General features: G+C 37.6%; 1 protein-coding gene across 5 annotated transcripts in view; it reads right to left on the reverse strand.

The window, feature by feature from the left end:
* PLCB4 (phospholipase C beta 4) overlaps window positions 1-22,616 on the reverse strand; it is a 190,560-nt gene that overhangs the window by 43,969 nt on the left and 123,975 nt on the right. For all 5 annotated transcript variants that reach the window (XM_072409636.1, XM_072409635.1, XM_072409639.1 and 2 more), the window contains exons 11-23: window positions 21,726-21,807; window positions 21,344-21,444; window positions 19,984-20,041; window positions 14,681-14,789; window positions 13,350-13,560; window positions 10,671-10,764; window positions 9,947-10,026; window positions 9,036-9,120; window positions 3,948-4,038; window positions 2,706-2,801; window positions 2,300-2,394; window positions 1,383-1,421; window positions 569-710 (exon numbers count right to left, since the gene is read on the reverse strand). In XM_072409636.1, coding sequence (XP_072265737.1) covers window positions 569-710; window positions 1,383-1,421; window positions 2,300-2,394; window positions 2,706-2,801; window positions 3,948-4,038; window positions 9,036-9,120; window positions 9,947-10,026; window positions 10,671-10,764; window positions 13,350-13,560; window positions 14,681-14,789; window positions 19,984-20,041; window positions 21,344-21,444; window positions 21,726-21,807 — 1,283 coding nt within the window. The remainder of the gene's footprint in view (window positions 1-568; window positions 711-1,382; window positions 1,422-2,299; window positions 2,395-2,705; window positions 2,802-3,947; window positions 4,039-9,035; window positions 9,121-9,946; window positions 10,027-10,670; window positions 10,765-13,349; window positions 13,561-14,680; window positions 14,790-19,983; window positions 20,042-21,343; window positions 21,445-21,725; window positions 21,808-22,616) is intronic.

Consider the following 22,616-nt stretch of genomic DNA (forward strand, 5'->3'; position numbering starts at 1 on the left):
CTAACATCCTAATTCATTGTTTTCTGTATTTGTAGGTTATAGTAGCTTGGCCTACTTAATAAAGAATAATTTGCAGTATTATAGGTCCCTCTTGTGGATTTATGGCTAACAGCAGTCCAACCATTTGTCCTATATTCTTATATTACGAAAAGGAAGTGCAACCCTTTAAAAACCATAAGCTGTGATACATCACTATCCAAAGCTATTCATTTAGCATCCTTTTAATGTTCACAGTTTTTCAAACTGAAAGAGTATATAAAACCTCATGTCATGTTATATCCTCATAATGTACATAAAATGAACATCTGTCAAAAATGCATTTAGCAAACAATTTCTGTAAAGCAATAGCTGTAGACTGTGTTGCTGATTTACTAAAAACAATGATTTACATAATAAATTGTGCTAAAATTCACTTTATTATCCAGTTGTATGTAAAGAAAAATCATGTTTATGTATTTCCTTTGCACATGATTGATAGGAAGAATCATTCAATTTGTTGTATGAAACTTCCCACCTCCTTTAGGAAATCACCCCTAATCAATTAATTATTTTAGCTTGAAGTAATTACCTTCTGCTACTTTAAAACTCTGGAATTTTACTGGCTGAGCATAGTTGATCATGGCTGATAGAAAGGGATGTATATTTGTTGTGGCTCCTACGTATTTATAATTTGCCATCCACGCTTGTTCATCATCCACAGTCGCCTGGCCCTAAAATGATAACAATAAATACATAAATTATAGAAAAAATTTTTATATAGGTTCTAGGGCTGGTGTGAAATATCAGCCAGCCACCCCCTTACATGACCCAACCATATCTAATCCACGGGATTATTATTATTCAAGGTTTCTACAAATTTCCAATATCTTGAATGGCTCTGTAATGTATATTGCTGTTCTTCTATCATCTGTTGATATATCATTTGCTCAAAAATGACCCCCTACAGTTGTGGCTACAATGCCATCTTTACAGACAACTAAAAATATCATCATCAGCACACAGCTGGCTCTACTAAGTGGTGTTGACCCCATGAAAGTGTCATTAATGGTAGTCCAACTAGCCATAGTATGAGGAACTTCTAGAAAAACCCTGGGATTTCACAAAACCCTGGCTGAGAATAGCTGCTCCAGAATATATCTGACCAATGATCAAAGAACAATTAGGGATGAGACCTAATAGCTTTTACATCACATACACATCCAAAATAGCACCAAAATGTCTCTTTCAACTGCCTCTAGCTATGTATAAGTCTTTTACCTGCATATCTGTCATGCATGATAGCCTGGACTGCAGGACAAGAACCAGAAATGGCTACCTATATGCATAGTTTATTAATATGTTATACATTTTACGGATATAGAAGATATCTAATTAAATGTCACCTTTTTATTATTGTTTTCTTGTTCAGAGTCTTCCGCAACCTAAAAAATGAAATAGACTTAATTTCAGATATATAAAAATGGGCATCATTATTGGCCATGCCAGCCTTTGAAATACCCTGCCGTCTCCCAGCAGGCAAAGCAAGTGCATCCATCACCTTTAGGTACCAGCCAGTACAGCCATTGTTACAGCCAATGATACCCATAGATCCAGACACATGGCCGATTTGTTTGTCCTACTCTAAGGAGCTGTAACTTCTAATAACTGAAATGCTATTTTGGTTTAAACTAGAACTATATAAATTTAACTATATATATATATATATATATATATATACACACACACACACTCTATGACCAAAAGTTTGTAGACCTTTTAATATTACATCTATATGATTTGCTTGGACATTCCATTCCAAAACCATGAACATTAGTGGAGCTGCCCTACTTGATGGCTCTTACATCCTCCTCCTGCAAAGAATCACAACATTTTTAAGAATATCTATGTTAATGGTGCCACTTCAGCCAAATAAACATTTTCAAGGTCAGATACTGAAGTTGGATGACAAGATCTGGCTCATAATTAGCCTTCCAATTCATCCCAAAGGTGTTCAGTAGGGTTGGGGTCAAGGTTTGTGCACATCACAATTAAAACCATGTCTTTATTGAGCTGGTTTTGTGAACAGGGACACAATCATGCTTGAAAAAAGAGCCCTCCTGTTATCACAAAGTTGGAAGTGCATAATTATCTAATACATCTTTTTTTTTATGCCATAGCCTTAAAAGCACCCATTACTGAGAACACCTGAACTCAATAATTTGGAGTTGTTTCTATATACTTTTGGCCATAGTGTGTAATTGAAGATGGAAGGACAAGTATAAACCACAATCCATGCATTAATGAAAAGAACAACTATTACCTTTTTTGCGGCTGCAGCTTCTTTTTGGCTGAGATCATCCGAGGAAAGTTCACTTCCAAACTTATACTCAGGATGGGCTTCTTCCTCTAGATCAGCTAATATAAAAAACACACACAGGCTTCGCAATGCTGCCACAAATCAAACTTGCTATCTATATTATTAACAAAAACTAAATCTAATGTTAAGTGTGGTCTTATTTTAAATTTTTTTTTTTCATTTAGCACATTATCTCACTTTCCATTTAGGTGATAGGTAAGCTAATAGTGCTCATGAACAATCAAAGCAGTAGCAGAATGGTAGAAGAAAAATTAGGATAGAGGACAGGGGAAAATAATTAGGTATGGGGGTGGCTTCGTTTTAGTCCTAATACTAATCATTACATTACTTAAAAATCACATGAGAGTACCATTTTCTGTTTCTTCCTCAATGTCATCTTCTAGAATGCTGACTGGTGCTACGGTCTCTCCAGACTCCATCATACTTTTCAGTGCTTCAAGTTGCTCTGTTGATACAAAAAGCAAACAAATAGGTGAACAATGCAACTTTCTGTACTTTAGTGTGCAGAAATATCATGTAATGGTACATTTAGTAATTCAAAAAGGATAATATCTATGTATGTTAAAACTGAACTGTACAAGATAATATTAGGTCCTTTATATTGTACTTTTTAAAATGTAAGTGCACCTTTTGTTACAGTTACCCCTATACTGTATATTGCTCCGCCCCTCAACCCTCCTGCAAGGCTTTTATTCACCTACCTCTGATGCAGAAAGATTTTACTAATGAAGCCACCTCGGTCAACATTTGATAAGGTGGGTTTGTGTGTGTTGGGGACACTCCATTCAGTTCCCAGGTGGAGCACACACTCTGCGCAGGACTACATGCACTAGCCCAGCACTGTGATATCTCACTAAATTTGGTAAGGACTGCTAGGGAAGGCAGGGGAAGGGGACAGTAAGAAAAAAGTGTGTGACCCATATTGTACCATTCCCTGCCCCAGACTCCTCTACCAGTCTAATGCTTGGCAAAGGTGCAATTACGTATTAAAAACAGATGCTTTTACAAGATGATAACAGCAGCTATTTGAAAACCAATTAAAGATTCAGGCTGCAGAATATAGGTCAATATATATATTTTTTTTTACTATGTGTTCCTGTTTAGAATTGTAAAGGTTGCCCTGGGTAAGCAGCATACTGAAGAGTCGGACCACTGCTCTACAGTGATCTGAACCTACAGGTCTGATGTTCCTCCTGCACAATGCTACTGTCAACAACACCCCTCCTCCCTGAGCAGCCTTGATTTAGGTCCTGTGCAAGTAGATTGTCGGACCATTGGAGACTCTGGGACCACTGTGCTCTGTGGGACAGCAGTAGTCCAGCTCCACACAGGGCTGCTTTTACAGTTCTAGGCACAAACACATAAAAATACATTAAAAGACATGTGTATACTTGTTGTGCAGCTTGACATTGTAACATGCAAACACTTGGGTATGCAATTGGACTTTAAGGTCCGTGATAAGGATAAATAAAGGTCAGATATTTAAAAATAAGCACACAAAGTGGCAGCAGATGTTTAATCCGATGCATAAACGCTTGGAGTATAGCCAGAACTTCATTTTTAATGATGAGTAGGGAATGATGACACATACTTTTCTCTGCTTCAGGTTTTAAGCGCTTGTTTTTAATGAGGATCTTTCTCTTTAAGTCGTTTGGAGAAGGCAAAGGTCTTCCAGGTTCAAGCTGAAAACATGGAAAAAGATATAAGAAAATGCATTTATTTTTTCTAATGACTTACCTCCTTGTACCTAACTTTTTTTTATGTATTTACTTGTGTCTACATGACCTAATCTTGAAGAGCATTGTAGTTGTGTCTGCTGATGCTGCTACATTCAGAATTCAGATCCTAATTACTTCTATGTCTTTCAAGCTTGCAGGTTGGGTGGAACAATAAATATATAAGGACAGATGTCAGGGAATAGATATGGTTTCCATATACAGGAGCACTGGAAATTATGCAGGATTCAATGTAAAGTCCCATGTACAACTAAACCATTTATTAAATTCTAATTTTATCCTGCACTATAATCTTTGAACGAAATCAAAAAAGAAGCAACACTGGAACGATTTCCCATTATGTTCAAATATATATTTATTTATTTTAAATGTTCCTATTTATTTAAAATGTTTTTTTTTTTTTTTTTATCACATTCACTAACCTAAGTAAAATATCCCTGATAATCCTCTTTTCCAGGTGACCAGCTTAAATTCCTCTAGTGAATCTACTCCAGTGTGTCTAAGGGATAGGAATTGAAGGTAAAGCTCCCCAAAGGAGCACAGAAAAAGAACAAAATATTGAAAAATAACCAGTTGCGCGATGTCCTTTGGAACCCAGGATGAAATGGTCAAAGTGTGCCCCCTGTGAGCTTTAAACTGTGTCAGCAATTGAGGTTCATGCCCTGCTTTTTTCTCCCCCTCTTACAGACGGTGCTGCCTACCCCTTGGCCCAGAAATAGGAGTAACTCTCTACAATGGTGACTGCATTAGCGCATGTTTAACTCCTAGATAGATATTTTACTACTGCAGTTGACCATGTCATACTTTAAAAATAAAATCTGAAAAGTAGAAAGTTTGAAGTTTAGGTAAAATTTTTTATTAATAAACCTAAGTCAAGTCCCCTGTGGAACTCCAAAGCTCGTCTCTACATATCTCTGCCTATACAGACTTACCTCTTACAAAAGCTTTTACTGCTGAGAATAAAAGATAATTGTATTTTTAAATACATGTAATAGTTATATATCATTGTTCTCCTTTTAAATTCTGTATATATTGTAAATATGTGGGATTCAAAATAATGAAGTATAAAGTCTTAGCCAGCAACCTAAAGCCTGAAAACCTGGATCTTTACATATTTACGTTTGACCATATAAAAGTATCACTACAACTTGTTTGATTTAATTCATGGCTAAAATAGTACAAGGCTTAACTACAGCTAATCCAAGGATCTGACATTTCAACAAGACATATAATAACAATAATAATTCATTATCAAAGGAGTTTTCTGGGGTGCAGTTCATTTTCCCGATTTTATCCATTTTGGTAGCTTTGTTGGTCCCCTTATTTCCTCGCTCTATTACTATTAATACTATTATATTAATATTTCTATTACACTTCCGAACTATATGACCAGATAAATGTACATACTATTATAGGACAATGACTTCTGACTGCTCGGGTCTCTTCCACAAGTCACACTGATAAATCTCAGTCAATTGTAAACATTTCGTGTATTGTTTATATGGCCACAGTTCATAGAAGAAAGTTTATCACTCTTGACGGGTATAAAAGGGGGCCCTGAGCTGAGTGGTTTAGTTTATATATGGTGGTTGGTGGAAAGAGTTTGACCACCATGATTCATTCAACAGCTACACATTGTTTCAGTTATGGATGGAGTGCTACTCATAACACACACTGTGCTGGTTGCATTTGTGTATCCAATTTAGTATATAGGATGCCTCCAATGGCATTAAATTTACTCTTACATTAAATTTACTCTTCCATCACACTATTCCACAAAGCCATACTCTACAGTAAATGACAGATTCCATTTGGAAAACATGACATTGTTTACTGTAATATTGACAGTGTAATGACTGGGAAGAGGGGACCTATTCCAATGTCTCCATTTTCAACCAGTTTAGACCCTAAGCCTAGGATCCACTAGGTGAGCATAGTTTGATTTACACTTCATCTTTTTTAGACCAGAAGAAATTCACATTTACTGGCCTTAAAATGAGTATGTACATTATAGTGAAGGCTACTCTAGAGCAAGGAGTAAGTCATCCAGGTCTACGGAGTAGGTAGTGGTCTGCATACAACTCTTTAGGGCTTTAAACGTTTTTGAGACTGTCACAATGTGAATGAAATTTTAAGCTGCCAAAGAAAACTCCTTTAAATAAAACCGGTCTTGCAGTCTTGGGCAAGAATGACGACTAAGACAAAACACAGAGAGCACAATTACTGTGAAGAAGAAAGCAAGTGATATCATTCCACAGGCATACTCCCCAACAAGTCCATATGTACAATTAGATACTGAATCAAGCCAGCAGTCAATGCAGACCTGTCATTTATCTAAAGAAATGGGTGGGATGCCTTTTTACCCAATATAGGAATGTTGGGAGGTATGCACTGATTACAGTGAATTTCAAGTGCGGTGCTCAATTGCCAAAATTATCGAGGCTTTGTGAGTCACATGATGCAAGTCGCCAACCTTTATTATCATAATTTGAATTGGTATTTAAAATAAATATATTTGATTAAAAAATGAGCTCAAACTATTTAAGGATCATGCTTGGTCTGGGCTGTAAAAGCAATTCTGCTGGTTTTGAAATGTACTTTAGCCAAAACATTGTTTCTTAGTTTTTGGTAACTCAGGGGAGGGTAACAACCCTGGCGTGTCCTAGGGGAAAGACTCATTCTTTCTGGGTCTTGGTGACCACTGTTCCTTGGACAGAAAGTGATGGAAAACCCAGTATTTTAGAGTTGTCAGACCATGGACGGGCCGGTGTTTTCCCCAGGCCCCTTTAGCCGGGCGCACCACCCCACACTTTTCAGTAGCCACCAGGCTGTTTTTAGGTGGTTACTGAAGGGTTGGGTTAAAATACAGGGGCTGCCACCCACCTACAGCTCCTTCTCACCCAACTTAAAATAATTTCTGATTTGAACACTGCGGGCAAATGTCTTATAAAACTTTCTCACTTCCTCAGGAGAAGACTGAGATTGAAGGGAATTCTTGACAACAATACCCATGCAGCAAAAATAAAAACTCAAAAAAATAAAATAAAAATAAAAGCAAACCAACTCTTTCCAAACCAAAAAAGTAAAAATTTGGCTATGCATGCACTTCAGTAGCGGCCATTCATAGGTTATATGCATTCATGAATTAAATTTAATACATATCTCCCAACATTCTGAAAGTGAAAAGCATAAAATAAAAAGCTTCATATCTATGTCCCCATCATTATCCTAACTTCCTTATAACAGTATGAGAGAAGGTTCTATTTATATTCATGACACAATGGGCCTGATTTATTAAAGCCCTCCAAGACTGAGGAAGATAGACTATCACGGGAGAACCTGGGTGATTTAGCAAATCTAGAATTGGTCTGGTCCAGGACAGACAACTTTTGCCAACTAATAGCAAATGATTCCATGAATCCATTTTAGGTATAGTGGATTACTCAGCTCCTCCTATGATGGTCCACTTTTTCTAGTCTTGGAAAACTTTAATAAATCCAGCCCATTGTCTGTGTAATTGTGTCCAAACTAGTGAAAAGTGCATGAGCAATTTGTGACAGAACATTGATTTGAGTTTCATCCATCTTGCTATTTATAAACTTTAGGAAAAGAGCTATGTGCATCATGCTTGTACAAAAGCCTGATAATTTCCACACATGGTGCCTAACACAACAACGGGTCACGGTGCACACCAATGGAAGACTAAGGGCAGGATTGGGGCATCAATATATAATGGGCCTGATTTAATAAAGCTCTCCAAGGCTGGAGAGAATACACTTTCATCAGTGAAGCTGGGTGATCCAGCTAACCTGGAATTGATCTGGTCCAGGACTGAAAACATTTGCTAAAAAATAGCACATGACATGAAATCCATTCCAGGTTTGATTGATCACCCAGCTTCACTAATGAAAGTGTTTTCTTTAATAAATCAGGGCCAATGTGTAATGGGCTTTGTGCGATTTCTACAAAAGGTGAAAGCGTTTTTTTCTGTAATTAGTATATAAACAGTAAGCCAGCAAAAGGTTTCCCATTCAGGACAGAAAGTTATCTGTGTGTGAGAATACTGTCCAGGTAACATTGAAACTTTAATTTTTGAAATGAAAAACTGAACTCCAGGCAAACACCAAAGTGCACAGATAAAATGCATATATGGGAGGATTTGTTTCCTGCAAAGGATTTGTATTGTTATATATCCTGTCCAGATATTTACATCACTCACAGGTCTGTTTAGCAGGAGAAGAGACCTCGCCTATCTCTGCTTCACTGTTTTCAGGTCCTCCACCCTGTGATTGGACATAGAAAAGAGAAGCAACACACTTCTGAACTCATCTCCCAATCACTCGGCACATCTGCATTATTCTTGCACTGAAGTAGCTTCTTGTTCTGCTTCTCCCTCCACAGAATGGAGGGTAGACTGCTAGAGAATTATGCCAACAATATTTTATGCATTTATTTTCAACATTAATTTGTGCCTCCAATATTTGCCTGGAATACAGCTTTTTTTTCAGCATATGCCTATTTCCCTACAAAACAAAGAAATCTTGGTGAGGGAATCATGCCTTTAGCCTTATATAAACGACACCAATATTCCATATAAACAAACCCGCACTGCAAGTTTGAGAACACATTAAATGTTTTAACTGCATGCAGCAGAAATAACTCCAAATTCTGCTTAGCGTGACCCACCAAAGCCACTTCATTCCTATTTGAATGATCATTTCATATTGTGTCACTGGGTGGCAGTAAAGCTTAAGGTTTTTACTTTACAAGAGGGTTGTGCATGCTTTTCTTTGCCTTGTTTGTGGAGTTCATTGGCATTTGCCTGCGGAGATGAATAATATTCCTCAACTTTACATACTACAAGTCCTTCAGTGATGTGAATGACATGACAATCAATAAAGGATCTCATAAGACAAAACAATAGGGAAATCTTTTGTACCTACCGGATGTGATTCGAGTGGTTGCTTCAGGAGGAGATCCCCAAAAATTTCCTCACAGTATTTGGACATCTTGTACTGTTGGTATTTACTGAAATATAAGCACATTGTTAATACAGCATTAACATGTACTCAGACAACATATTGCAACGTCCGGACTGTTTAATATTTAATCCTGTGTAACATTCTGCAATGCTGGGTTTTCCCGCACCCATAGCTGTCCATTGCAGGGGATCTCTTTCTAAGAGCCTGGTGTCTTTAGTAGAAGGATCACTGATTTTAAAGCTAAATCAAATAAACATTTGAAATCAGCTAAATACATTCAATGTGCATAATTAAAACAAAATATGTGCATCTTACAAATTTTCTTCCTTAGAAAGCAATTCTAAGTATATACAGAGGCAAGGGATGCTTCTTTGCAGCAAGCTGGTAGGGTCAAGCTACTTTCTAAAAAAATAAACTGTAAGGATTTTCCCATTTTTTTACTCGAGACACCTAGGGCTCAATTTATAAACCAGGGAATCTGACCTGACTCCTCCAGGTCCATGTGATTCAATGGCAGTAATCGATTCTCACAACGGAATATCAGATTCCTTGTTTTATGAATATGGCCCTTAGTATGTATTAGAGTGACCTATGCTAAAGTTCAGATGTTCTGAAAACTATATTATCACTTTCTCTTTTAAAATTAACTTTCCAAACATTTACTGACTACAAAGGGATCATAAAATACCATGAGAAAACCTTTAAAGAGTCCCAAATGTATTCTGCAGCAGGACAAAGCATCCTCATTTTGCAGTATTTTTTTTAACAAGTGCCCTAAACTTTAGCACCTAAGAAAGTGAAACTGAAATACAAGATTCACTACTTTTTCAAGTTTAAAGAAGAGGCTACAAGAAAAATAAATAAAAAGATACCTGCAATGGTTCTCAAATGAAAGGATTACAGGATACTCAGAAGTGACAAATGCATACTCCTTGATGGCTTGTATTACATCCTGTACAAAGTAGCAGAGAATACAAAGTATTAACGAGTCTTTAATCACTGAATGTTACAGAGAACAAAGAGAAGATTAGATATTGAATGAAATACAGCTTACTTGAGCACAGTGATAAATACACTGTTCGGTAATATAACACTTAAAAACTTTGATGAACACTGTGGAGCATTGTGGGGTAGGCGAGCCCCTGGTTTTTGATATGTACTGATTTCTCCAACCATATGATCTCCCTACAATAATTCCAGACTCTGTATCTGTTCACCAGAGATTTTGGGTGCTCCTGTCCATGCTGCTGTGCTATCTACTCCTGCTGAATTTTTATAGGAAAAAATGAATATCAGTTCCAGCCAGGAAAGTGAAAAATGGCTAATAATGTCCACAATGGGTGTGCAGACCCAGTGACTTAATTATGAGATCTCATCAGCAGAGACCAGGAAGGAGGGATAAAATAAAGTTTATTTCATAGGTTGTTCATAAAATATCAAAGTGATATGTTGTTGCAGAGATGCATGTGTATAATATTATTTGGATATTTTAACAGATCAGGAACAAATACAGCAGGAAAGGAAAGCACTCCCTGCGTACAGTTACAGATGCCTGGTGTTCCTGTATTGTACAACACAAAAAATTTGGACACATACCTTAAAGAGGATGTCAGTACACATGGCCTTCCCATGTGTAATAATAGGTTCCTGATCTTCACCTTTTCCATCCCAGCAATCCAGCTCCACACACCTACCAGAACATGAACACAGACATTAAATAACATGTTCACAGCATACATTACCTGTCCTGTGTTGTGTTGTGCTTTGTGATGTTCACTAGGTGCTTTACACAATGATAATATATTGCCTTTTATACTATAAACCTATTCATGTATAGGCAGGTTGGCTTGCACCAACATTTCCCATTTTTGGCTGAAGTACAACAGATTTGCTCATGCTCAACATTTAAATCAAAACTAATCAATACAGCAAATGCCAAATATGTTTTGCTCAGTTGGTAAAAGAAATAGTCATATGTAAAACACCAGCGTGCATGAATGTCATTATACAACCCAATATTCCTTACCAGATGTTGGATTTCTGGTTAAAAAAAAACTGTTGGCTTTAGAAGTTGTGGAGGGAAGAGATACGGGCCTATTTATAAAGCATTGAACCTGCCCTTCCCTGAAACATGACCTGGTGGAGAATTATTTACTTCCATTGAAACACATGGACCTAGAAAATTATCCATCAGAGAATGTTTCAGTGTATGTTATACTTACAGCTTTATAAATAGACCCAATAAGTATGATTACTTAGTCAGTATATGTTAGTATATGTGTACTCTACTCGCAATAAACTAATTTTTCTTTAATGTCTTCAATCTACGCATTTACTGAAGTGTTCTCCCCAGCCCCTTTTAGCCAGGTGCACCACCCGGCACTTTTCAGTAACCATGAGGTTTTTTTGGGTGGTTGCTGAAAAGTTGGGCCACAATACTGGGGCCACCACTCACCTACGGCTTCTTCCCGCCCAGCTTGAGGTTTTTCTAGGAGCAATATACTGTTTATTATCTTACTATAATATAATTCTATAAATACTGTACTATTATCTTCAAATTACAAAAACTGACTTGAAATTTTAGAAAAAAAGGGAGAAAGAAGAGACAGCGGAAGTTACCGCATCTTTTGTCCGGTATACAGTTACAAGATAATCATTACTGCAATGAAATAGTAGGAATGATCGGCTTAATTTCACAAAATGAAATTGTTTTTCAGTGCATTAAGTTTCACATTATAGGGCAATACATAATAATATTTATAACTAAACATTTTGCAACTAGGAATGCCTCTGGCATTCTCGTGAAAGTTTCCATGGGAAATTTCCCGTGAAAACCATGGGAAATCACTATAGGAGGATTATCACGGCTGCATTCAAAAATACAGCCAAGGGAATCCTCTGTCAGTGAGCGATCCTCGGGCACTACAGGTCAGAATAAGGGCAAGCCCTCATTGTAACCTGTATTGTCCAAGGATATTTCACTGAGAGGAGGATTCTCACAGCTTCATTCATAAATGCAGCCTCTATACTCCTCCTTTCAGTCCCGAGTCATGCGGCTTGCGTTTATGAATAAACGCGGCCGTGGGAAAAATCTTCTGGGAAAAATCTGCATTCATTCATGAGCAGCCACCGAGACTCACACTGTGTTCCTGGATAGAGAAATTCTATCCAGGAACACATAGTACAGGACTGCAACAGCAATCAAGAGGAGCGAAGCTGACAGCTCCGCTTCCGATTGGTCTTGCAGGTCCAAAAAATTTGCTCTCGTCAGCCGAATTTACAAAGGCTGTTCTCGCCTACATGTTTGGTAAGCGAGAACGGCCCAATTCACAGCGAGACCGAATTAAAAAAATTTGCTGGCTCTTTCCTATTTGCAACTTCCTGAAAGGGAATAAGATAACAATCACAAAGCAATATAACCATATTAAGTGGATCTGAACTCAAAAAGTCAAGATTCATTATCTTATCTTAAAAATGTTATTGTACCCAAGCACTATGATTTACCTTCTGCCTGCTAGAAAATAGAGGGACACTTCTTTACTTGTGATTAAATGCACTCTTGTTCTTTAACGCCATACTTCTATATCTGTATTGCGAGAACTAGTAAAACAAGAAGTGCAACTCCCTCTGAATAATAACCTTAGAAGATAAAGTGAGTTTTGGTGATGTTACCACTGGGCTGCTCACTGTTTTCCTTGCTGGAGAGAAAGCTGTACCTGAAGACTTGCCATGCAAGGATCATCCTACTGCCTAATCATTCATTTTGCAATTTCAGTACGTCTCTTGTTGCTTCCCCTTTCTTAGTTATGAAGGGGAAGCTCTGACAGTCCTGCTCCTTTACCATGATAGTGCAAAACAGGGCACACAGAAGAGATCACTAGTAGAGACAACAGCCAATGCTGCTGATTAGCCTATTCGCTACTGCTTGCCTTTTGTGGCCACAGATTTCACATTACTGGTGCTCTTTACTGTGGGGTGCGGCAAATCAAAGTTTCTAAATGAAGGTCACTGCTAAACATTAGCCACCATAAGTTGCCATGTCATTGTTTACAGAGAGACTTTAAAACACAACTCAAGATGCCCCCCAGTATAAAAAGAACAGGCTCTCCTTTCCATGTTCCCTAATGCAGGCCTGAATTCTGACACTGGGAGATATGGAAGATATAGATATAGACTTCTCAGAAGTCAGTATTCACATGGTAAACTCCCAAAGTGTAGGCTGGGAATCCTTTTTACAAATCCATAAGCACTGATTTAAGATAAAACAGAATATACCTGCATCCAGCTAGAAGAACCTGTCTGTACATTTCCACAGCTGATTTGCCACCAAACTGTCTGCCGGTAAGGTAAGTATTGTGGGAAGAGCTTATAAAGTAGTGTGCAAGCGGATGTTCCATTTCCTGGTAGAGTTCCAATCGATCTAGAAAGACTGGGGCATTCTCATCAGACATCAAATATCTGCAGAAGCCATCACTTGACATTTGACCTGCCAATATTAAAGAACAAGAAATCAGCAGAGCAATGCTTGTCTAAATAACACAATTTCAATGCAATTTAAGATTACTTTTTAGGCAACCCAAGCCTTTAACAATTATATCTGTTTTAAAGAATTCAAACACCTGGAATAGCATGAGACTACTTCTTATTTACAGCTGATCAAATCTGAACTAGCAAAAAATCAGCTTTCGTGTAAAAGGCTTTTTTTCTATAGATAATTCAATAACAATGAACAGCCTGAAGGTGGATAGATGGCTCAGTAAATCTGTGAAAGGGAATGTTAGGAAAAAGTGTGCTACCTGCCTGGCTCTTGTGGATATATGGTAGATATGTAGAAATCATATGGATGTTTGTACAGCATTATGATCCCTATGCAGGTAAAACAATTCCAATAAAGCTAATTAAAGCTGAAGGTATGTTAAAACAGACACTGTAATCTTGCCTTATCGCCCTCCTCCACCCCTTAAATTTACTTTGCCTTTGAGCACCCTCGTTGCTCCTTCCTCAAACACCAACCAGCAACATTATCCAAGGAAGCATGAGACCTGCTCCTTCCGTGCCTGGGCTTAGGTCTTGTAGCCAATTATTGACACTGTCACAAGACTTAAGAAGTGATGCCAGCTTTTGCCTTGGTCATCACCTATTCCCGCACTGGCTTCCATGAAATTATTTCCTATGACTCTTCCCTGGTCCATTTTTGGCCAGGCCACACTTAATTTAACAAGATTATAGTTGTTCAGTCTCCTGCAGCTTCATATTGTGTGAGATACAGAACAGAGAGAAAGGTCATAGCAACTGTGCTAATAAACGTTGTGCCTTTTACGGTCATTTGCAGTCTGGAGTTTATTATTTGGGTCATGGAGTCACAACGAACTTTGTAGGCTTCCAGAAGAGATTCCGTCTCTCTTCTATGCATCGAAAGCATGAAATAAATGTCGCTTTCATTATATGTGGCTGGACAGGTTATTAGGAAGCACAAATGGAATATAGATGGTTCTATCAAACATCTACACTAGTAAGGTCAGGGGTTCTCTATATTTGTGTCAGAGCTTCACTTTAGGATATGAGTAAAATAATTAGATCTGAAAATTTGTTTCTAATACAAATACCTTTTTTCCTTAGCTCTTCATCAGGCTCATAGGTCTCTATGATCTGGGATGCTCTTTTGACGTCAAAGAATGGGAACAAAATTTCATTCAAACGAGGATCTCTTTGATGCTACGGAAAAGAAAGCATTGATCAGCAATTTTTGAATAAAGTATGTAATATTCTATTACCTGATATTAACTTTTATTATGCCAACTAATATACATTTTCAGACCCGTGTAAAAATAATTGACCATGCACTTGCATATATATATCTTGATTTAAAGGGGTTGTCCACCCAAAATGTATGTATCTTCAGTTTTTGGTACACACTTACAAATTAAAGTCAGCCTGCTAGAGGGAAATATGGCTATAGGGCCAATATTGCTTTTTTTCTTTATCTAACTCTGCTAGTAGCCTGGCCAACAGGCATTTACATGGCGTAAAGGCATTTACATGGCGGTTCTATAGTTCTTAGCTCCCTTTCATTTGCTGTCAATAGCAACTTGGTTAGCCACTCCTAAATTACATTATTCAATCACTATGCATTTTTTTTCTTTTAGTGTCAACCACAGAATTTGACATTTATTTTGTTGTGTGGTTGAGGTGCAGTTCTAACTCTAGAGGAGAAAAAACAAAGGTCAGAAGCTTTTTCTTCCAAACCAAGAATCAATGCAACCGAATAGAAAAGTATGCCCAAAACAGTTCCTAACCATTATCGTTCACTTGAATAGAAATAATTGGGAGCATGGAAGGGTTTGCGACAGAATGATGTGGTCATTCCAAAGTCTGAAACGGCCCTTAATATAGTGACCAAAATTAACCACATTCTGCATTGATATGGCTACATACATCTCCATTAAAAGCCTGTGCAAAGGGGTATATATGTATGTCATTTTATATGTCATCATATAAAAAGAACAGTAGGATGTTACAGCTTACATGGCTTTTTAGTGTTAGGGTTACCCAGACTTTTAATATAACAGTTTAAGCCAAACTCTGACCAAAACTTTACTATAACCTATGCAGTAATATTTTTGAGTAGGTTTGTGTTGTGTTGCTACTGTGGAAACTTCCCATTACATTCTCACCTGGTGATTCCCATCCAACCCCTCCATACTCTATCTTAGGACAAAGACAACTGAGAGCTTTTGGGCACATCCTGCATTTATATTTCAGTATTTAGGGTTATCCAAAGATATTGTATCTCTTGGCAAGCTGCTTGTATGTGTATGTACAGAACATAAACAGTTGCAGATCATTTGAGGTGTAGTAGGCATAGCAGAAATGTGGATATATGGCTGTCCTCCTGGGATTTATACCACTCAGGTCCCATATTGCTGGTGCACCAGATGCTGTGGTGCCAATGGATTATTCACTAGTGTTAGGGCTGAACTCCTGTCTGTGCACAAAGTCTGTGTGAAGCAGAGCTGTGGGTGGGACCCAGCACAATACAAAAGATTTAGGTAAGAATACACATGCTTATGGAGTTTAGATATTAGTTTTTTAACCTGGAGGTCATAATTAAAGTTGTTTCTCCTAAATGTAAGCATTGCATCTACATATGACTTGTTATCAGCTTTTTAAAGTCCAATGTACAGCAAATTTTGTTCTGAGTGAGGGAGAAGCGGGACAAGGAAACAATCAGTTCTGCTGCATTGCTCTTGCACTTATATGAAAACAAGTAGAGAAGAAGAGAGAGCAGGAAGGCAGAGAAATAATCTTCTCAGTCTGTTACTTTTTCTTTCAGTGTCCATTCAGTGACTGGTGGAAGAACAAGACCTATCTGCAGTACAGAAAATATAGGTATCATGCCCTGTCAGGAATGGATAGACTGAAATAAAAATGCTTCCATATATTTACAATTTTTCATGTGCATTTAGCTACTTGCTTGCAGCTTTAGGTAATTGGCATGACTCCATGTGTAGACAACCTGCTATATTACAAGCAGCAGTGTGCGGGAACAACCAGAGGAATACCACCACCCCACACCACACATTTTATTTTCATAGCTGCATAAAACATGGTACAATGCTGCTACACATTATATGGCAGGTGTTCTTTTGAACTCTATGAATACCCTTATCTTCTTAAAATGAGGTTTTCCCAATATTCTAAATAACTTCAAAAAGCTGCACAAATGACTTTTAAAAAGTTTCTTTTCCCTTCTTAACAATACCCTGTATTCTTGATGATTTTTATACGAAATCCAGGAGTTAATCAATCAAGCCTTAAAGTGGCATAAATTTCAAGATTGAGTTTTTTTATATTGTGTAAAATGCAGATTTGTGGGCAGTGATAAATACAAATGAATAAAAAGAGAGTGAAAACAGCACCTGAATCTGATCTAACCTTGATACAATGGCTCTGATTTATTAAAGCTCTCCAAGGCTGGAGAGTATACACTATTGGTAAACCAAGAATGGATTTCCTAAAAGTCATATGGTATTTGTAAGCAAATTTTCTCCTGGACCAGATGCATTCCAGGTTTGCTGGATCACCCAGCTTCACTGATTACAGTGTATCCTCTCCAGCCTTTGAAAACTTTAACAAATCAGGACCACAGAGACAAGCAATCATTTATTTTTTTTTTTTACTTTTTGAACTGAGCTGCGTGCTTGAGTTTTGGAGTCTTGGACCTGGATGGAGGGAAAATACAGATCACTTGACAACTAAAACAGCTTTCATATATGTATTTCTCTGTACTCATCGTTTTACCTGGAGTTCAGCTTTAACTTTGCAGGAGTGAGTATTTTTGACTAAATGTCACTTTTTTTTACCTATTAGGGACCTGGCAGAATTGTTTCATTTTGGTTGATGAGCTGCCTTATGTAGTGTACTAGTATAAGACAAAGCAGGAAGATCTCTGCTGTGATACTGTGATACCTAGAAATTTTAGGTGGACTTACCCTTTAAATATTATTGTAGCAGACAAATCTAAGCAAGATTAATATTTGGAAAAAAAATCTTACAACTACAATCTAATGATCATGATTACAAAACAGTCCACTTCTACAAAGCAAATAAATCAGTAAATGAAAGCATTAAAGTAAAGCGTCCACATCAATCAGATGTTAGCATGCATGTGCAAGGCATCATTACAAAATTAAAAAACAATAAAAACAAGCATGGGGGAAAAATCAGACAGAAATCAAGCAACAAACCAGGAACAAAGCTAGGCAACTTGATGGCATTATTCTTTAATTATTATTATTAAGTGCACACATATGTGTTTCTAACAATCAACACAACACCCGTTTCATTCTGAAAGATTGCATCTGATTAGCTTTGATCAACGCTGGCTTTACTGTGTTTTGGATAAAATAAAAAAAATTAGCGCACCAACAGCCGCTGTCTACCAGCTCACTACTATATCCTTTGCAATTAAAAACTTTATCAGGCTAGTCATATACTATGCAGTATTTTTGGTATATTGAATGCTTGTAACAGATTGCAAGGATCCATGGTAATATGGGTCGGGATATAGAGAGAAAATAGCATAGTTTATGCCTAGCATTAGTTCATAGGTTCTGTCTGCTGAGGGATCATCTATAAATAAAAGCATTTTTTTCCACAAGCATAATAATACTCACTTTAAAGAATTGCATTGGGGTTGGTTTACTAAGGGTGTTGCTAATGTGTTTACGATGGTGCTTACTCTAAATCCAAATATAGGTGACATAAAGGAAGATGTATTTCTTGCACATGATGAAATGATTGATCACAAGTTCGGCACATTGCTAAGCTCAGGGAACATTCACTTTGCAAAGCCAATATTCATTTTTCTAAGGGAAAGGTCTCTTCTGTGACATTGCAAATGATGATTTTTTTTTTTAAATAAGCATCTGGTATTTTAGTTTTGAGTGGATCCCAGCTACCCATAAGTATTCAAAATTCCACCTATCTGCCATCACCCATAAATTATAGCTATACACTGGTAAAATTACATTGAATGCCCCTTCCCCCAAGTCTTATACTGACTTATCTAGAACCCTGCCAGAATTACACTGTGTGGGCCATAGGGAGATACAAATCTGTTACTGCAATCTCTGTGGATCCTTACTTTTTTTTGTACATGCACATTAAAGTGCAATTGATGTTTTCAGAGAAGACATATATTATGCATACACAGCATAGAAGGTCTGTCAAAAGAAATTAAAGCGATTGTCCCCATACATGCAAGAAACAAGCGTGAAACCATTTGGGAGAGCTCAAGCAGCAGAGGTTTTGCAGCTACTTCTAGGCAATGGGCTACTCCCTTTGTGGAAGTAAAGGTCTGTACATGTATACAGGTGTCTCCCAAGACATCATAGAAGAGATCATTATTGATTCTTCATATTGGATTACTAACCATATCCCAGGTACCGCTATCGTTATATTATTCTACAATGCAAGGGGGCACCTCAATCTCTATCACTTTCCTCCACTATATATAGAACAGAAAAGGCTGCTGAATATTCAGCAGTCCTTTTTTAGGTCCTTTGTTTGGGTTTGGGGATAGTAATTGTACTTAACATAGATTAAAAGATTTATAATGACATGGTTAAAGCGTGTCGCTTTACTCTTGTCTCTTGCTGCAAAAAAAAAAAAAAAAAAATTGAAAACCCAAAACCGAAGATTCTGAACCATACTTGGTTGGACTGACCCCTCATTCCTATGTACTACAAGGTGCATTCTCAGAGATATTCACCATCAGGTGTAGATTACTGATTTTCAAGGACAGCGGCTGGCAAAGACTTAAGCTACGTACACACTTCCAATTATTATCGTTGGAAAACGAACGACGAACGATCCTGCACGATATCTACGAACGGTCGTATAGCACCGATCCTGCACATAGAGATAACGACACGATCGTTCGTAGATATTGTACACACAATAGATACGATCGTTTGAGCGATAGAGGAACTATGTGCACGACAGGAAAGTGAACGAACGTTCGTTCATTACGCATGCTCAGACCATGGACGATCAACGAACGATCGTACACACGAACGATGTTCAACGATCGTCGTCCAATCCGATCCGCCGGTCCGGTCGTTCGTTTCCAACGACTTTCCTCGTTCATCGGCGTCGTTGGTTACTTTTTTTTACGAACGATTTTTGCCCAATCGATCGTTCGTCGTTCGTTTTGAACGATAAAAATTGGAAGTGTGTACGCACCTTTACAGTTTAGCCATGCATATGATTGCCTAACCCGGCCACAGAATGAAGGTCAGCAGGAAGTAAGAGGTCAAAAGATTGGATGACACATGCAATAGATGGTTGAAACAGGCAAGCCATAGCAAACAGTCTCTAATAGAAGTTAATGTATGAAAAAGCTTACTTTATTTAGAAAGCTCACTAATTGGTCTACCGTTAAAGAATCAGCTTTTTCTCCATTGCTGAAAAGAAATGTATTAGAAAAAATTAAGTCTTCAGAGAATATATATATATTTTATCAATAATGTCATTGACATATGAACAGAACTAAACTCACATGAATAACAATTAGTGAAAAACTGACCTGTATTAATAATGAAAAAGTTTAATTCAATAACCACAGCAAAATTAACATGAATGAGATGCAGCAAGAGGTTCTTCAGATGGCTCTTCTTGTTAGTGGACAAACTTTGTTAATATATAACCAAGCCAGTTAATCTGAAGACAGTTAGTATAAGCTGCTCCATAACCAGAGTATCAGACAAATGTTAATCATGCTTTTTAATTATTTAAACCTTTCTTGTACAGACGTTTAGGCTTCAGCAACCAAAAGAACATCAGCTATGTTATTACAAAATAATTTATTTCATGGGCCAACTGGTCATCTGATAGGTATGCTTGCAAACTTGAACAAAGAAAGCTCTGTACTACTTATGCATTTCAAATGATTATTTGTTCTATATTATTCACTTACCTATGGATACACTACTTCCCTACTAAACAACAAACAATAAAGTGGCATAGGAGCCACCATCTCGTCATTTTCTAAACCAGTCTGGGGCTGCAAAAAAGTGTCAAATAGAGGAATTTCTGTAATGAGATCCCTAACTGGGACCTGACAAATCAGCTGCTGGTGGTGGGGTCCTGGTGTCCTCCAGCACAGGAAGTAGCTGCAGTGAGTGAGGCTGTGTTGGGAGAAGGGACAAGTTACCCTATTTAGTCTCAGACATGGAGCTTACACATGATAAGTGCTCTGTATACCATATATATATTCCGTATAACAGAACAGCATCAGAGCACAGGGAGTAAGCAATAGCAAATGGGAATTTCCCCACCTAAAAGTGCATCAGTTTGTTCAAAAGTGAATCCCTACCAGTTATTAACTACAGCCTATTTATAGTGACCAAGGGCATGGGAAAAGTGATTGTTGCGATGCACAGCAAGTACTGTGAGTAGGGAACGTTGAGCTAACATTAAAGATAAATGAGATTGCATCCCATCAAAAAACAATACACACATTCTCATGCTTTGAGCTAATGTGCAATCTACCATAGCAGAACAGTGGGGACACCTAAGTCAACTTTCATTGCTATAGAAGTTTGCTTTTTATGTGTTCATTATTATGCAGGAGTGACATGTAGGAAACATTTACCTTCTCTGATCCTAACTAAAGTAGTGCCACATAAAGTTCTGATAAAACACACAGTGCTTTACAAGGCCGCAACATAACAGGAAGCAGTAGAAAGAAGACCAAGTCAACTTACATTTGTTTAAAAAGTTCTTCTATGTCAGTTCGAGGACAAATCTTCTGTGTAAGTTCATAAAATTTGTAAAATGTGAATGCTGAGTTCTCGATTTCATCATTCTGCAAAACAATAACAGAAATAATTATGCAAGAAATAAGAGTAAACCCACTATAGGCGGATAATTTATTTTAGAATCAATATTTACACATTCTATGTGTTTTCTTAGCTGACAAAAAGGTAAGAGAACTGAGAAATTCCATATTTTATTTTCTCTGAAATGGATGCTGGGAGATTAAATGGCCAACCAACTTTTTAAATCTTTTCTAAGATCTTCATTTTATCTCCTTCAGATATACTGTGCCTGGCAAATCCAAGAGGACATAAGCAATGAAATAAGTACCTTTCCACTTGGAAGACCTAATTCTTTAAGCGCTTGAAAAATGACTTTTTCTGTTCTTCCTGATGCAAATGTTCTTGTAATGCTGGAAAGAAAAGATAAAAATGTGGAAGGGTCTATCCATGTCTCCAGATATTTCCTAACATTTAATTCGAAATACAGAAAATAACTTTTTTTACTTTAACGGTAGAAGACATTCATTATCAAACCACCTCTTGCAAGTGACTTAAGACCAATTTGGGTCAACATATCCACCTATCCCTTTGTCCTTCTTAGCTTTTTCACCTTTAGATCTGGTGTGGAGATCTTTACAAATAAACGTACCATTCAACAACTGCTTCAGGCAAGCTGCAAAATACACAGGAGTGTTTGATCCAGTGTACCAAATGCGCCTAAAGTTGCTGCCCAGATTATTAGAGAAGAAGAACACTGGTAAGTAATCACATGTAATCCATTAGGCTACGTACACACATGCAATGGTTCTCGTCTGATAATCGGCTAAGGGCTGATAGCAGACGAGAATCTGGCATGTGTACAGTGCTTGTCGTCAGTCTTCCAAATGACCATCCTGGCAGATCCACAGGCGATCATAATGAAAGTGAAGGGGAGAGAGCGCAGCGGGGTGCCGCTCCGCCGTTCTCCTCCTTCTCTCTCTATAAAGCAGAACGATGCTGTTTGTACCTCACTCGTTCATGCATCGTGCAGTCGTTGGAAAGAATCGTGAAAGATCCTTTCCAACGAAAATTACTTGTGTACTTCAGATGGGCTAACAATCTATTATCCCAATTATAGTCATATGTCATAAACAAAGTTTAAGGACAATTTTAGGGGGAAGCCAATTTACCTAACTGAACATTTTTGGGATGTGGGAGGAAACCAGAGTACCCAGAGGAA

Source organism: Pyxicephalus adspersus, chromosome 4, assembly GCF_032062135.1.
Source record: "Pyxicephalus adspersus chromosome 4, UCB_Pads_2.0, whole genome shotgun sequence".
NCBI lineage: Eukaryota > Metazoa > Chordata > Amphibia > Anura > Pyxicephalidae > Pyxicephalus > Pyxicephalus adspersus.